Source organism: Triturus cristatus, chromosome 8 (genome assembly GCF_964204655.1).
Source record: "Triturus cristatus chromosome 8, aTriCri1.1, whole genome shotgun sequence".
Classification (NCBI taxonomy): domain Eukaryota; kingdom Metazoa; phylum Chordata; class Amphibia; order Caudata; family Salamandridae; genus Triturus; species Triturus cristatus.
Genome location: NC_140591.1, coordinates 1695989849 through 1696007352, shown reverse-complemented (window position 1 = coordinate 1696007352; position 17504 = coordinate 1695989849). Strand labels below are relative to the sequence as shown.

The following is a 17504-nucleotide window of genomic DNA, read 5'->3' as shown; positions in this document are numbered from 1 at the left end:
AACAAAGTCGTTTACATTATTACCATGCAGGATCATATCATGTAATTTACATGGTTCTGAATGTAAGGTCAACAGCTGTTGTCTACTATGTATCCCGGGAATCGAATGACCAGGGGTTCTGGCGCTGGTCGCGCTCTGGGCGCCAACGGGCGCAGACGGGCTTGCCTTTGGTGCCCCTTTGGCGCGCCAGAGGCGTGCTCGCTGCGCGCGCCTTCTGTGCGGCCGCCCCAGCGCATTTTATATAGTTTCCGGTAGTGAAAAAGACTAGCGCGTCAACCCCTGTGCGATGCAGACCCACTAACATCTGAGTTCCGCCAGGGCCGAGCGCGAAGTAAGGGACAAATTAATGGAAGTGGCCAGGTAAGGAATAAAAACAATATGTATTCCAATAAATTTAAAACTACTAAGTTTAAAAACTGAGCAAACAACAGTAGTGTGCAAAAATGCAATGAGAATAGCAGCAGATTTAAATAGCAAGTGGCAGCAATCAGAGACCACAAAACAGCAGATACTCACACCCGAAGAAGCCCCGGGCACACAGGGATATAGAGGCGAAACACATGTGCGCTGGGCGCAGTCCAGAAGGTTCCAAATGCGGAAAGTACATCGAATAACAGCAACAACGGGCCCGATTCACAGAACTAACTTAAGACAAAATCCTAAACTTACTACCATTTTGGTATTCACAGAAGGCACTTACTCATTTTGGTATTCACAGAAGGCACTTACTCATTTTGGTATTCACAGAAGGCACTTACTCATTTTGGTATTCACAGAAGGCACTTACTCATTTTGGTATTCACAGAAGGCACTTACTCACTTCGGTATTCACAGAAGTTAGGAGTCCTAACTTTAGGACTCCTAAATGCCTTCTGTGAATACCGAAAGTCGTAAAATGAGGATTTTTCTCAGTTTAGGAATCCTAAAGTTAAGACTCCTAACTTTACTACTACTAAACTAAGTAAAATCCTAATTTTAAGGCTTTCGGTATTCACAGAAGGCATTTAGGAGTCCTAAAGTTAGGACTCCTAACTTCTGTGAATACCGAGATGAGTAAGTGCCTTCTGTGAATACCGAAATGAGTAAGTTTAGGATTTTGTCTTAAGTTAGTTCTGTGAATCGGGCCCAACAAGAGGTGAGGGTTTCCACATTAGTTCATGGACTGTTAAGAAAACAACGAGCTGCTCAAACCTCCTCGATTGAAGAGGGATAAACTAACAATACTGTTATATTTGATATCAAATAAAACCTTTCAATTTTACTGAGTTCTGTTACATCTGTTCATTATTTTTTCTGTTGAATATATGAAGGCTTTGCTTATCTATTTGTTTTTGTCATCTGGGAGGCCTTACCTGTACGGTCACATCAAACATAAAACAGTAAAGCGTCTTAGCTAACAGCAGATAAATCGCCGCCCCCCCCCCCCCACGACCCCTTCATCTTGTCATGTCATTGACATGCTGAACTCTTGTGAAGTGAACTTTACCCAGGCTCATCACTTCTGAGGTGAGGAGTTACAAACACACTTTACACAACTAGATGAAACAACACAACACAACATAACCTAATATAACACAACCTCACACATGACACACCGGTTGTGCTCCGCCTGAGAAGGCCTTGTTGCTTCTTGCTGCTGGTGTATTTTGCTCTTAGGAAGGTTCAATGGGAGAAAAGCCCCAACGTGCCCCTGAACACGGGATTTCAAGTCACACATTTTGTATTCCGAGCTCGACAGGAACGCATTGCGAGCTCCGAGACACACAGTACAACAAACGGGTACTTACATCTCTGCACGAGGTCGTTTCTAGGGATTTTCGTCAGTACGTTTCGTGTGATCTCAGTGGCTGTTTGATCCCCGTAATATTCAATCATAAGGCCCGGGGTATCCAGGAGGTCGGCGTGTTCAAGGCGTAATCTTGGGATCTTTTCCTGTCCAGGTTTCACAGCGACGTGTTGGACACGCATTTTGAATTCCTTGAAGTCTCTGTCAGTCAGTTCTTTTAAACAACGATAGATCACATCCCAGGCTGTCTCTGGGCTGCTTCCATGAGCCATTATACAGCACCAACCTCAGTGTCTGCAATGAAAGGTGCATCATTCAGGTGAATGTATCTGAGATCTGTCACAGTTGGTTTATGTTATGGAGTCAGGTCTGATTGGGTTAACAACAGTATGAGCCCCTGCATAGGGCGCAGGAGCCCTGAAATCTAATATCATTAAATGTAAAGGCAGAGCCACAGTGCTTTAAATGGGAAAAAATAAGTGCAGGTACTTATTAAAATGAGCTGTAGGTGTAGTGAGGGGGCGGGGCTAGGGGCGGGGCTAAAGGCCAGACATGATGCTACTTAACGACTTCTATATTAGTTGCAGCACATACCAAAACACATGAGAAATGTGTTTATATAAACAAAGCAAGTTAACTTATTACACAAAATGAAAGAGAAATGCGATAATATGTTAACATTTCCTATTTTAAAAAAAAATAGTTGCACCTTTTAAATGCCATACTGTTAATTGCTGTTTGGCACAATACTATATATTTTTGAGCACGCGAGTAGGAAGAAACTGAAAATACCCCCACTTCGAAAAAAAGATCTTATGGTACCAAACAAATGAAGCAAACAATCATGACCCTCCCCAGAAGAAATTTCTTGTCTCTTCCATCGATCTATCCATTCATCCTTTCATCCTACCATTTACCTGCTGATGTCCACCATTTAACCTTTACTTTCTATTGTCTATTCAGCCTTTCATCAATCATTCAGTTTTTCACCATTCCGTCTATCCACCCTTCACATCCAAACCTATCCATCCATCTCCAAACCTATCCATTCATCCTTTCACTCATCCATCTCTTTATCCACCTTTTCCCTCATCCATCAATCCATTCGCTCATCCATCCATTAACCCTTTCACTCTTTTATTCCATCCACCTTTTCATTCCATCCACCCTTTCACTCAATCCCTCCTTTCACTCATCCATCATCCACCCTTTCATTCATCCATCCAATCTTTCACTTATCCACCCATCATCCGCCCTTTTAGCCAATCATCCACCCTCTTTCACCCATGCATGCTTTCACTCATCCATCCATCTATTCATCCATCCATCCAGACATCCACCCTTGCTCACTCATCCACTCACTCACTCACTCACCCACCCACCAACCCTTTTTTTTGTTATTTATGAATCTTTGTCGCCGAGCAGACATGTGCACACAAAGTGCCAGCCATTTCTTTAAAATACCTCCTGAGAGTGTCTTGATTCTCTCTCTTTCTCTCACTTTTTTCTTACACAAACAGGAATTCAAATGCAGGAAAACACACAAACATAGCAGACACGCAAGGGCAGAGATGACATGAGCACCAGTTACATTTCAGAAAGTCACATTCATTTTTCTTTTAGGCCTAGGACAATGAAGTCATTTGCTCAGAATCACAGGATGTTGAGCTGAAGCTGGGACTCAAACCTATTTTCATAGGTCCTTGTTAGGCAGCTCTGACCGGCCCTAACATTACATCCTCTCAATGTTCCTATCTGGGAAAGATGCCTCACAGCCTCTCAATGTTTCTATCTGGGAAAGATGCCTCACATCCTCTCAATGTTCCTATCTGGGAAAGATGCCTCACGGCCTCTCAATGTTCCTACCTGGGAAAGATGCCTCGCAGCCTCTCAATGTTCCTATCTGGGAAAGATGCCTCGCAGCCTCTCAATGTTCCTATCTGGGAAAGATGCCTCACAGCCTCTCAATGTTCCTATCTGGGAAAGATGCCTCACAGCCTCTCAATGTTCCTATCTGGGAAAGATGCCTCACAGCCTCTCAATGTTCCTATCTGGGAAAGATGCCTCACAGCCTCTCAATGTTCCTATCTGGGAAAGATGCCTCACAGCCTCTCAATGTTCCTATCTGGGAAAGATGCCTCGCAGCCTCTCAATGTTCCTATCTGGGAAAGATGCCTCTCAGCCTCTCAATGTTCCTATCTGGGAAAGATGCCTCACAGCCTCTCAATGTTCCTATCTGGGAAAGATGCCTCTCAGCCTCTCAATGTTCCTATCTGGGAAAGATGCCTCGCAGCCTCTCAATGTTCCTATCTGGGAAAGATGCCTCACAGCCTCTCAATGTTCCTATCTGGGAAAGATGCCTCACGGCCTCTCAATGTTCCTATCTGGGAAAGATGCCTCGCAGCCTCTCAATGTTCCTATCTGGGAAAGATGACTCACAGCCTCTCAATGTTCCTATCTGGGAAAGATGCCTCGCAGCCTCTCAATGTTCCTATCTGGGAAAGATGCCTCGCAGCCTCTCAATGTTCCTATCTGGGAAAGATGCCTCACAGCCTCTCAATGTTCCTATCTGGGAAAGATGCCTCTCAGCCTCTCAATGTTCCTATCTGGGAAAGATGCCTCGCAGCCTCTCAATGTTCCTATCTGGGAAAGATGCCTCGCAGCCTCTCAATGTTCCTATCTGGGAAAGATGCCTCACAGCCTCTCAATGTTCCTATCTGGGAAAGATGCCTCTCAGCCTCTCAATGTTCCTATCTGGGAAAGATGCCTCTCAGCCTCTCAATGTTCCTATCTGGGAAAGATGCCTCTCAGCCTCTCAATGTTCCTATCTGGGAAAGATGCCTCTCAGCCTCTCAATGTTCCTATCTGGGAAAGATGCCTCACAGCCTCTCAATGTTCCTATCTGGGAAAGATGCCTCTCAGCCTCTCAATGTTCCTATCTGGGAAAGATGCCTCGCAGCCTCTCAATGTTCCTATCTGGGAAAGATGCCTCACAGCCTCTCAATGTTCCTATCTGGGAAAGATGCCTCGCAGCCTCTCAATGTTCCTATCTGGGAAAGATGCCTCGCAGCCTCTCAATGTTCCTATCTGGGAAAGATGCCTCGCAGCCTCTCAATGTTCCTATCTGGGAAAGATGCCTCGCAGCCTCTCAATGTTCCTATCTGGGAAAGATGCCTCGCAGCCTCTCAATGTTCCTATCTGGGAAAGATGCCTCACAGCCTCTCAATGTTCCTATCTGGGAAAGATGCCTCACAGCCTCTCAATGTTCCTATCTGGGAAAGATGCCTCACAGCCTCTCAATGTTCCTATCTGGGAAAGATGCCTCACAGCCTCTCAATGTTCCTATCTGGGAAAGATGCCTCACAGCCTCTCAATGTTCCTATCTGGGAAAGATGCCTCACAGCCTCTCAATGTTCCTATCTGGGAAAGATGCCTCACAGCCTCTCAATGTTCCTATCTGGGAAAGATGCCTCACAGCCTCTCAATGTTCCTATCTGGGAAAGATGCCTCACAGCCTCTCAATGTTCCTATCTGGGAAAGATGCCTCACAGCCTCTCAATGTTCCTATCTGGGAAAGATGCCTCACAGCCTCTCAATGTTCCTATCTGGGAAAGATGCCTCACATCCTCTCAATGTTCCTATCTGGGAAAGATGCCTCACGGCCTCTCAATGTTCTTATCTGGGAAAGATGCCTCACGGCCTCTCAATGTTCTTATCTGGGAAAGATGCCTCACGGCCTCTCAATGTTCCTATCTGGGAAAGATGCCTCACAGCCTCTCAATGTTCCTATCTGGGAAAGATGCCTCGCAGCCTCTCAATGTTCCTATCTGGGAAAGATGCCTCGCAGCCTCTCAATGTTCCTATCCGGGAAAGATGCCTCGCAGCCTCTCAATGTTCCTATCCGGGAAAGATGCCTCGCAGCCTCTCAATGTTCCTATCCGGGAAAGATGCCTCACAGCCTCTCAATGTTCCTATCCGGGAAAGATGCCTCTCAGCCTCTCAATGTTCCTATCCGGGAAAGATGCCTCACAGCCTCTCAATGTTCCTATCCGGGAAAGATGCCGCACAGCCTCTCAATGTTCCTATCCGGGAAAGATGCCTCTCAGCCTCTCAATGTTCCTATCTGGGAAAGATGCCTCGCAGCCTCTCAATGTTCCTATCTGGGAAAGATGCCTCGCAGCCTCTCAATGTTCCTATCTGGGAAAGATGCCTCGCAGCCTCTCAATGTTCCTATCTGGGAAAGATGCCTCTCAGCCTCTCAATGTTCCTATCTGGGAAAGATGCCTCGCAGCCTCTCAATGTTCCTATCTGGGAAAGATGCCTCGCAGCCTTTCAATGTTCCTATCTGGGAAAGATGCCTCACAGCCTCTCAATGTTCCTATCTGGGAAAGATGCCTCACAGCCTCTCAATGTTCCTATCTGGGAAAGATGCCTCCCAGCCTCTCAATGTTCCTATCTGGGAAAGATGCCTCACAGCCTCTCAATGTTCCTATCTGGGAAAGATGCCTCACAGCCTCTCAATGTTCCTATCTGGGAAAGATGCCTCACAGCCTCTCAATGTTCCTATCTGGGAAAGATGCCTCACAGCCTCTCAATGTTCCTATCTGGGAAAGATGCCTCACATCCTCTCAATGTTCCTATCTGGGAAAGATGCCTCACAGCCTCTCAATGTTCTTATCTGGGAAAGATGCCTCACGGCCTCTCAATGTTCCTATCTGGGAAAGATGCCTCACGGCCTCTCAATGTTCCTATCTGGGAAAGATGCCTCACAGCCTCTCAATGTTCCTATCTGGGAAAGATGCCTCACAGCCTCTCAATGTTCCTATCTGGGAAAGATGCCTCACAGCCTCTCAATGTTCCTATCTGGGAAAGATGCCTCGCAGCCTCTCAATGTTCCTATCCGGGAAAGATGCCTCACAGCCTCTCAATGTTCCTATCCGGGAAAGATGCCTCACAGCCTCTCAATGTTCCTATCTGGGAAAGATGCCTCACAGCCTCTCAATGTTCCTATCTGGGAAAGATGCCTCACAGCCTCTCAATGTTCCTATCTGGGAAAGATGCCTCACAGCCTCTCAATGTTCCTATGTTCCTATCTGGGAAAGATGCCTCACAGCCTCTCAATGTTCCTATCTGGGAAAGATGCCTCACAGCCTCTCAATGTTCCTATCTGGGAAAGATGCCTCACAGCCTCTCAATGTTCTTATCTGGGAAAGATGCCTCACAGCCTCTCAATGTTCCTATCTGGGAAAGATGCCTCACAGCCTCTCAATGTTCCTATCTGGGAAAGATGCCTCACAGCCTCTCAATGTTCCTATCTGGGAAAGATGCCTCACAGCCGATGCAAACATAAACCCCCCACCATGGCCTGAAAGACACTGGAGCGAAGGTGCTAACAACAGGCACACAGCAAAACCAATTCACTAACTCTCCCCCTTTCCCAGCAAATTATAGCTTCAGGGCGCTAGCCTGGACAGGGAGCAGGGAAGAAAAGCAGAGAGACCCTTAGGCACCATCCCATCGCCCAATGTCCGCCTTCCCAATCTGATGCTGGGTAGCGTGTAATACCCCCCCCCCCCCCGCAGACGTACTGAGAGCTGCATTCATCTGGGGTGTCACGCTGTAATTAGATTTGTGGGGTAGGGGATAGGCTCAGTGTCCCGCACCTACAGTGTGATTAAGTGGGCAGGGTCTGATTGGACCCTTCACTTTTATTCACAGAGGGCCGCAGGGCATTCACAACCCTAAACAGCCCTTAAGTGATGCTAATGAGCCGCTGCGGGATTGCTCAGCAGCGCCTGCATTCAGAGGCGAACACTGCCCCTCCCTCCTGCCTTCTCTTTTTTGGCAGCAGCCGAGCAGAGCACTTTCTGTGCAGCACAGTCTCCAGTGCACTGCCTGACTTTCCCCTGAGTACCGGTACTGTCCTTGGCGAAGGAAAGGTTCCGGTACTCAAAGGGAGAAAAATAAAAAGTGGCGGTACTCCGTACCGGTGAGTACCAACCCATTTAAAGCACTGCTCCCTTCTCTTCCCGCCGTTTCTTTTCGCCATTCAATCCAACTAACAGATTCTCATGTCCACTACTGAAAACGAACCCTGGCTTCCCTATACTAATGCATCACTAATCCTCTTTGGGTTGCGGAGTAGCGAGCTACTCACTGAAAAGCATTTTGACGCCTCATCAGGGGTAGTAAGCGCTACATAAATGCAATTACGATACAATAACATTGTCATTTACAACGCCAATAGCTCTAACTCTGACAAATGCAAGACCGATTGCATTGCAAATGCTTGTTTCCTTTCCAGTGCATTGGTCACTGCGTTCTCTCTCATTCCATGGGCTCCGGTGTTCCCACCTCACTGTGCTCAGATTAGCTGCTCAAGCTTTTAACTGTCTTGTGCCTCCTCACTGACAGATGCGCCCCCGCCCTCCCATCCTTGGCAGGCAATGTTGCCTCCTGTGAATGAATGTGTAGCACACCTGTAGCAGAGCGCGTGCAGCGCGCCCGCAGCGCGCCCGCAGCTTGTAAACCACGCCTGAGCTGACGCGCATACCTTCTGCCATGCTTACCTTTAAAGCTACTCGGGCGGTGTTTATAGCGCGTGCTGCCACCTCACTAAACTGCCTCTTAGCACATTCCTAACGACCAGTCAGTCCTATTCGCCAAAGGATATCCGTTGCTGTCCTTCTGGCCACACATATGCACTTCCGAACACGTGCACGCTTCCCGGGTAGCTGGTCTGCTCACCATGCCATTTTGTGAACTTTGTGGCTATTGTGTACGATTCTTTTGGGGCCGCCAGGGGGGTATACCTACTATCTCTCTACACCACCTCCCTCCTCTCCAGTCTCCCTCTCCTCTGGCCTCGCTACCCCCCCCCCTCCTCATCTCTTTCTTGCCCCCTCTCAAGCCTCCCTCTCCTCTGGTCTCGTTTTCTTCCACATCTCTTTCTTGCCTCCCTCCTCTCCAGTCTCCCTCTCCTCTGGCCTCGCTACCCCCCGCCCTCCTTATCTATTTCTTGCCCCTCTCTTCTCCAGCCTCCCTCTGCTCTAGTCTCATTCCACTCCCATCTCTTTTTAGTTTCTTTCTTCCACCTACATCATCACCCTTATCTCAGCCACTCCCCCCTCTTCTCTCCAACTTCCATCCTTTTCTCCTGGTCCTTCTCTCCCACTCTTTATTCTCTCACCTCCCCATCTCTTTCCTGCCCCCTCGCCATGCATCTCCATTTCTATTTTCTTTTCTCTCCTTCCACAGCTTCTGCTCTTTCTGTACTCGCCCCTCCGATCCTGCCTCATCTTATCACCTTTTATGTCTCCACCCTCCATCTTCCTCTTTTTCTATCGATGTTCACTCGTCTCCCCCCGCCCTTCCATCATCTTCAGATCCCATTTCATCTCCTCTTGAATGCCCCTACTCTCCTTCCCCCTATCTAGTCCCCTCCTAAATCTGACACCTTCCTACTGCTGTCCTCACTTCACTCCCCCTTCACGTTCTCTTCTCTTACATTCTATCCCCACTGAACCTCCTGTTCTCTTTATCTCTCTCTTTGCCTTCCTGGCACACTTCTCACTAATTTTACATCCCCTTTCCTCTTCTTTCCTCCTTCCATTCTCCTTTCCTACCTCTGCCCTCCCCAATCCCCCCAACCACAACCACACACAACCACAACCACACACACAATAACACAAACACACAACCACACACACCACCACACACACACAACCACAACACACAACCACACACACACACAACCACAACACACAACCACACACACACAGAACCACACACAACCACACACACGACCACAAACACACACACAAAACCACAAACAAACAAAACCACAACCACTCACACACATGCAAAACCACAATCAAACAACCACAACCACTCACACACACAACCACACACAACCAAAACCACACACAACCACAACCACACACAACCACAACCATACACACATACACACAACCACAACCACACACACACAACCACAACCACACACACAACCACACACACAACCACCCCCACACCCCCCCACACACACAACCACAACCACACAAACACACACAACCACACACACAATAACACAAACACACAACCACAACCACACACACACAACCACACACACACAACCACCCCACACACACAACCACCCACACACAACCACCCACACACAAACACCCACACACAACCACACACACAACCACACACACAACCACTAACAGTTTTTTTGGCTGTCAGCATAAATACGCTGTCACCAAACACAATGAACACTTCGGGAAAGTTTGGGAAGTCACCCCCAACTTTGAAACCACACGTTGTAGCAGAGTGTGTGCTGTACACATGGCAATACCTTGACACAGCGGACTGTTGCAAGGAATGCTTTGAGCCTCGGAGGCTGACAGACCTCAGTCTGTGCATTAGTTCACCCCGTCTTGGCGCTGCATAAAAACAGGGTGCCCACTGTCCATCATGAAGTGAGACATTGTGATCGGGGCTGGAGATGCTGTTTAGCAATCTGCTTAGAACATTGTGTTTCATTTAGGGCATTAAACTTAAAGGAGCACAGGCAATGCTGATAAAATGGATTTCATTTTGAGTAGTGACTAAAACTTTAAAAAATCCTGCAGTACTGAAACAAGCATTTGCAATGCAATAGGTCTCGCATTTGCAAAAGTTTCAGCTATTGTCATTGTTCATGACAATACCTTTTTTTATCTATTTTATAAAACAAACACATAAATTAATGGCATCATTTACAATGCCAATAGTTAGTGTTGCATTATTATTAGCAATGCCAACTGCTCACACTTTTATAATGCAAGACCTATTGCATTGCAAATGCTTGTTCAGCTTAGGCGCCCTCAGTGCCATCCCGCATGCAGCGCATGCAATTTACGTAAAAAACATTTCTATTACAACACCAATAACTTTAACTCTAAAAACATGTGAGACCTAATGCATTGCATAGGCTTGTTTAGCTTTCTAATTCACTAATGGGGGCACTTTTATTTTGGTGCCCAGTCGGACCCAGGTTTTGGGCACTGTCATGCATGTTTCTGCAGAGTTCAGTGCCAGGATCACCAGCTTGGGATCAGCCGAGCTGTCTTTGACTGCAGCCGCCCAATGCCTGCACAAATCCTGCAATTAGTCCACTGCACCTCAGGAGTGTGGTCGGTGAGGGCTGCTTGCTAGAGCTTCGATGCAGATTATAGATATTAGTATATTTTTAGGTCTTACCTACATTGCAGCGCATGCGCTGCTCGCTTTGCGAGGCATGCAGTATACACTATAGCGTGGAAGCTTCGTGGAAGCTCCGCCCACTCTCCACCCATCTTTTTCATTGGCTTAGGTCCTAAATGCGGCCTTCCAAATGGTTTTAGGCTTGTTAGTCCCTCCTCAGCACGGCCATGTCTTCATTTGTATCCTTCCATGGCTATTGGCCCCTTTACTCAAAACACTATTTTCTTCCCTGTGTCCCCCCCGCCCCTCCCACAGTCCATGACTTCTCAGGCCCCCCCTCACCATCCCGCTCCCGTTCGTGCCTTCTCACCGCCCGCACTCCCGTTTTCAATGCAATAGGTCTTGCGTAAATGCGAGTCCTATTGCAGTGCAAAGGCTTGTATTTAAAGTAGTTTGTGCTGGTTATCCTCCGGCCGCACTGAGGAGGAGTAGAGAGCTGACACAGGTAGAGTGTCTGTGCAGAAGCATGCGCAGTCAGACGTCGGCTAACGGGTTAAGTCACCGCTTGTTATCGTCCGGCCGCACTGAGGAGGAGTAGAGACCTGGCACAGGTAGAGTGTCTGTGCAGAAGCATGCGCAGTCAGACGGCGGCTCACGAGTTGAGTCACTGCGCTCCCGTCAGCTGCCCTGCCCTCTGGAAGCAGCGGAGGTCCTTGCTGGCCCAGCCGCTCTCCGGTGATCCCGCGCTGCAGCCCTCGATGGACTCCGATACCAGGTCAGAATCAGCGATGCTCCAAGGGACGGCCGGACGGGAAGGCTGGACGCGAGGCTGTCCTTCTGGCAGCTCCGTCCTTCCATGTCCTCTCTTATTCTTGTGAGGAGCCTCATGTCTGTCGGTCATCATGCCAGTTGCATTGCGTGTGGAGCCCAGAGGGATTTGTGGGGCCATAAGTAAGTGTGTTTGCTCTTACTTTCTCACGATTGAATCAGCAGGTGCGTTTTTTTCGGTATGCGCGTGCTTGAAACACTTTTGCCAATGCTAAACAACATTAGCGAAGGCAATATGTCGGCATTGGCAAAGACAGAATGTGCCAGTACTTGTGGTTTCTAGTGGCCCGCCCCTTCGGTTGTCCATCTGTAGGTGTTCAGAAGTGGTGCTGGTACAGTGCGAGCGGTAGTGGTCCTCTCTCCCCTGCTGGGCCCTGATGGGTGTCATGAAGACCTGTACCTGGCTCTCCCGGGGGCCTGGTTGTTAGCCAATTAAACCTTGGCTAACTAATTTACAGGTGATGAGGATTCAGAGAAAGTTAGCAGGAGGTGGCTGAGGACTTTGCTAGCCTGGTAGTGCCAAATGAACGATTCTTCAAAGCCCTGGCTTCTGGACACTGTCTCTGCAATTTTAAATTAGCTTGTCTTTTCACAGTTTCATCCTGTTTTTGGTGAAGGAGTTTGACTCTTTTCCTACTCCAAATATTATGGCTTGGGTGGCAGCATTCACAGCACTGGCACCAGCAGTACAAGAAAGATAAAAACACATCCCCCACAGCGCAGATTCCTGCAGTGTCGCACAGCAGCAGTGCAAGCTTCCATCATGCGTGCACACAACAAACCAAGCATCGTTCTGGAAGGCAGTGTGACACAGCTGAGTAACACAGTCATACACAGCAGGTTTGTACAGCACAACCTGAAGCTGCACTATCTTCCCGTGCATAGAGAGGGTGTACAGGAGAAATCTTCCTGCACAAGGACATCAGGATTGGCTGCAGTACAAAACTGCTACACACAAAGAACCTGTAGAAGCAGTGCTTAATTTGAAAAATAATAAGTGTGGATGCCCAAAGTATTTCTCAGAAGCCCACAGGTGGCGCCGACCTAATCTCTGGAGTGCTGCATACCAAGGCCATGTAGACTTGATGTCACCTCATGCCATTATTGAATAACCAGACACTCCCTACTACTTAGTTTTACCCTAAGAGGTTAGTTTTCATTCCTGCTTTCAACCTTTGGGTCTGTTTTCGGGCTTTCTCCTCCTCCTCCTTTTGTGTTTTTTCTCCCTCTTGCTGCAGGTCAAAGTATGGTGCTAAAAAAGTAAATTCTGGTGGGCCCCTCCTGCCGCCACTGGCTCAAATTAAGCACTGAAGTAGAGCCTCAATAGTAGTAGTGCAAATATGTTTTGGAGACGGAACAAGCACAATGCAGCGAGCTGCACTGCAAGCTTCTTACAAACCCAGAACAAGTGAAGCTTGCCTTAGGCCAAGCCCTGCAATCAACCCATCATGCAGCAACCCCCCACGGTGCATGGCTGTCGTATGGACACGTGCACTTTGAACTTTCCTTCCACCGGTATGACACGCAAAAACCAACAGGGAGGGGGGCGGGCGCAGGGTGGTTATCTTATCCACTGTTCTTTCACAGTGGGGCTGAAGGGGCTGTAAAATCAAATGGGTGCTTGGTGGGACGCACTGTTCAAGATTGAATATTCCGTGGTCGGAACAAAAGAACGTTTGCTAATGCTTTCATCATCGGCACACATGTGAATTGCCTACTTACCTGCTGCTGCTTTCTGTGTTTTTCTGTTGTTGAAAATGTTAGTTATCACTGACCAGCGTCGTTTCATTTAAAAGTGGGTATATGGCTGTGGGAGTGATGTCCACTGAGTGTTATCTAACAGCGGCCCATTAAGCGCACCTGAGGACAGGCGCCAGCTGGCCTGCCCGTCTCGGCCTCGGACCCCTCCCGGGGACAGGCCTCGCAGGCCTGCCCGTCTCGCCCTCGGACCCCTCCCGGGGACAGGCCTCGCAGGCCTGCCCGTCTCGGCCTCGGACCCCTCCCGGGGACAGGCCTCGCTGGCCTGCCCGTCTCGGCCTCGGACCCCTCCCGGGGTCAGGCCTCGCTGGCCTGCCCGTCTCGGCCTCGGACCCCTCCCGGGGTCAGGCCTCGCTGGCCTGCCCGTCTTGGCCTCGGACCCCTCCCGGGGACAGGCCTCGCAGGCCTGCCCGTCTCGGCCTCGGACCCCTCCCGGGGTCAGGCCTCGCTGGCCTGCCCGTCTCGGCCTCGGACCCCTCCCGGGGTCAGGCCTCGCTGGCCTGCCCGTGTCGGCCTCGGACCCCTCCCGGGTTCAGGCCTCGCTGGCCTGCCCTGGGTGTAGGATCCACCGGAGGGCACCGTTCTTCAGGCTACCATTACAACTTGATCTATATTTCCAGAGTCCCTCTTCATTCTAAAACTCTATCGTGTTGTGAAATGAGTTCTTTCTGTAAAGTATAATAATGCCTCATAGGAGTAACAGTAACTCCTTCCAGAATGAGTACACTCACGTAGAGGGACGACGAGGCACAGATTTCGAAATTACGAAACGTGTTTCTTTATATCGGATAAGTGCCAAGTGTTAGTGTACGTGGTTGAGAAAACAAGTAGGTGCTGGAGGAAGGCACTGAACTCTGGCTTATGTTTCAGAATGAGTCCCAGGAAAGAACACAGCTCACTCGGAATTGCACACTCTTCGGATACCCTTCGATTTTACTAACATTTTTTTAAAAACAAATGTTCATGAAATGCTCGATTTCACTGTTGCACAAATAAAACATACACTCCACAAATAGACACGCACCACAGGCAACACAGTAAACAATATATGCACACAAACCATAATGCACAGACATGGATGAGTACATACCGCACAGATGTACATGTACCAAAGATTAATGTCCAAGCACGCACACGCAAACACTTGCGAAAACCACAAGCACGGACACAGCACACACATTCCATCGGTAGACACGCACACACAACAAGCACACTTAAACACATACCAAACGCATACAATCTCACAAAAGAAACTGTGGAGCGTCTACTGGCCACCTTACAGTATCTTGCTGCGCCTTTCTTCACAGCATGACATTTGATGACGTCACATTTCCTTTATGGTTATCTTGATAAATAGCTACCACATATAGTGTGTGCTGTACAAACTGAGCAAAAGACACACAATTGTTGGACGGAATGCAGAACAAATCAAAACATTACTGTTTTTGTTGCATAAAGCCTTGTGTTACCTGCAGGTCAAAAGTTAAGATCCTTGTAATATAGCTCAGTGAGTTATGACCCTGCAGCAAGGACCTGCCTGCAAACAAGAAGGCATATATTTAGAACCTCGCTGTTATTTCCTCAATCTTTTCTTGTTTTAAGGATGCTAAAAAAGGCTACTTTGGGTAGTAATAAGCACTTATCAGTAGGTGTCATATATATAGTTATTAGTGAGATAACGAATGGACAGATACATCCGACATTCTAACAATGCATGCAGAGTTTGTGCATACAACCGTGGCAAAGTCAAAAAGCTAACCCCGCCCCTTGTCCCACCTTCGCACCTCCCTAAACTCCGCCGACTGCTCCTTTTGGTGTGTACCTGCACTTATTTTTTTCCATTGAAAGCACTGGCCACACCTCGGCAGCCACCCAACACCCTGTGGCCCCTCCTCCAAGAATCCATTGTCAGATACATCGCACAGCACATTGTCACTGCAGAGATTAGTCTGGTGTAAGTACCATGTCTAAGTAACGACGTATTACTGCACAGTGTCAGTGTGTGGCTTAATAGGTGACTGACACATCCCATGTGATTGCCTTTTCCACAGCTGTGCCAGCCTGTGCTGCATGGCTAAATACTTAGAAGGTCCCAAAAGCAAGACCGATTGCATTGCAAATGCTTGTTTTACATTTTGATGTAGCGCAAATTCGACCCAAAAGTATTGTGGGCACTTTTCACAAGCACAAGTTACATTCTACAGGTCACTTTCTTTAGGCACAGGGAGATGAAGTGATCTGCCCAGAATCACAGGATGTAGAGCCGACGCTGAGACTCAAACCTGGTTCCCCAGCTCCAAAGTTGGCAGCTCTGGCGCCCCTCACTCTGCAGTCTTAAAACAGGACTACCCTTTGTCACAGAGAGAGCAACAGAGATGTCGATTATTCTAATTACACGCAGAGACACTTCTGGGAGGCAAATACTTAATTTAAGTTAGATTCGCCCATAAAAATATGATTGAAATTCCGTGGAAAGCTGAATGAACATATTGTGCCTTCTGAGACATTTCATTTGAAAGCTGGTGATGGGCATTATTGTTCTGATCTGCCTTTGATCCTAAGGCACAGGATTTAGAAGAAATAGTGATGCTCCAATCTCAGTTTTTAGAATTCTTGTCAAATCGTTGTCCAGTGATATTTAAAAGCAAACACAACATTTGTACAAATGGGTCAACTGTGTAGAGTGGGCATCTCAGAAATCAAATAAATGCTGTAAAAGAGCAACCCAGTGTTTGGCATATTCTGTAGAGGGGCAGGGGCACACAGAGTGAGGACCCTTGGATGAACATACTCAATGGTAGCAGAGACTGAGCAGGATACTGGCCAAAGGGCTCATGGGCCAGCGCAAGAATGAAACGCGCTGAACACCATGGGCTGGACTCACAAACTGCATGGTGTGGCATATATAGAGGTCCTACGGGTTACTGGGACCCGACTAGCTTTTCTGTGAAGACATCTCAGCTACAGTGGTGGAGATTTCTGAACACTTAATTGTACGTTTTAGTAGTAAATGTGGGATGAACCAGGAGAGCGATGGGAAAAATGGGAATATAGACCCCTAAATGGGAGGAGTTTAGGGACATGTAAGGAGCGGTTTAGGGAGGTAATGGTAGTACAAACACACCCTCGGAAAAGGGCAGGACAATTGGTATGTACAAGCCTGACTTCTAAAGTTACTACAGCACTAAAAGGTCTCAAAAGGAGTGCAAATGAACTCCACCCAGCCTCCAGAGTTCACTGCACACACTGACCTTGTTACTAACAACCCTCATTCAGTGCACATAGTACTAATTTAAAATGCACATTGAAATCTGCATGCCCACAAGAACAGTCAGATTTACAAATTAAATTGGGAATTAATGCCGGCCGCAATTGTGGCCAAAAATAACAGGAAGTTCTCTAGCCTGCTAAAACCGTCAATCCTCTAATCAGCTTACACCTAGGAGGCACCTATCAGTGGGGGAGACTGTAATACCTTTATTTGCACACTCCACAGGAGTGGTGATTATGCGAACAGAGCAGTGACCGACTGCTATGCCCAAGCCGATGTGGAGGCGACGGCAAATGTACGAATGCAGGATTTCTTTTGGAAATAATCAGCAATATGAAGGCTTCCAGGGCGGTGGCCCCGATGGCCTACCCTCTGTGATCTTTAAGAAAACTCTAGGAAGTGGGGCCTAATATTGAGTGTGTTTTTTTGGACTCCTGGAAAGGAGCCATAGTGAAGCCCATTCACGAAAAAGCAAATTGGATCAACCATCTAATTATTACTTGATGAGACTGTTAGATATTGCTTCTAGATTGTTTGCTCTAACTTTGATGAAGCATCTAGCTGCTAGAGGTTTTGATTTCGGGTTGATACTGGTTGAGCAAGGAAGTTTTAAACCAAAGTTCTACCATGGATCACAGTTTAACCCAAGGGATAGCAAGGAGGCCAATGGAACTG

The 17504-nt window shown here is 47.9% G+C and overlaps 1 protein-coding gene across 7 annotated transcripts in view; it reads right to left on the bottom strand.

The window, feature by feature from the left end:
* LOC146808630 (uncharacterized) overlaps positions 1-17504 on the bottom strand; it is a 320797-nt gene that overhangs the window by 207809 nt on the left and 95484 nt on the right. For all 7 annotated transcript variants that reach the window (XM_085623656.1, XM_085623657.1, XM_085623655.1 and 4 more), the window contains exon 2: positions 1788-2080. In XM_085623656.1, coding sequence (XP_085479782.1) covers positions 1788-2058 — 271 coding nt within the window. In that variant the 5' untranslated portion in view covers positions 2059-2080. The remainder of the gene's footprint in view (positions 1-1787; positions 2081-17504) is intronic.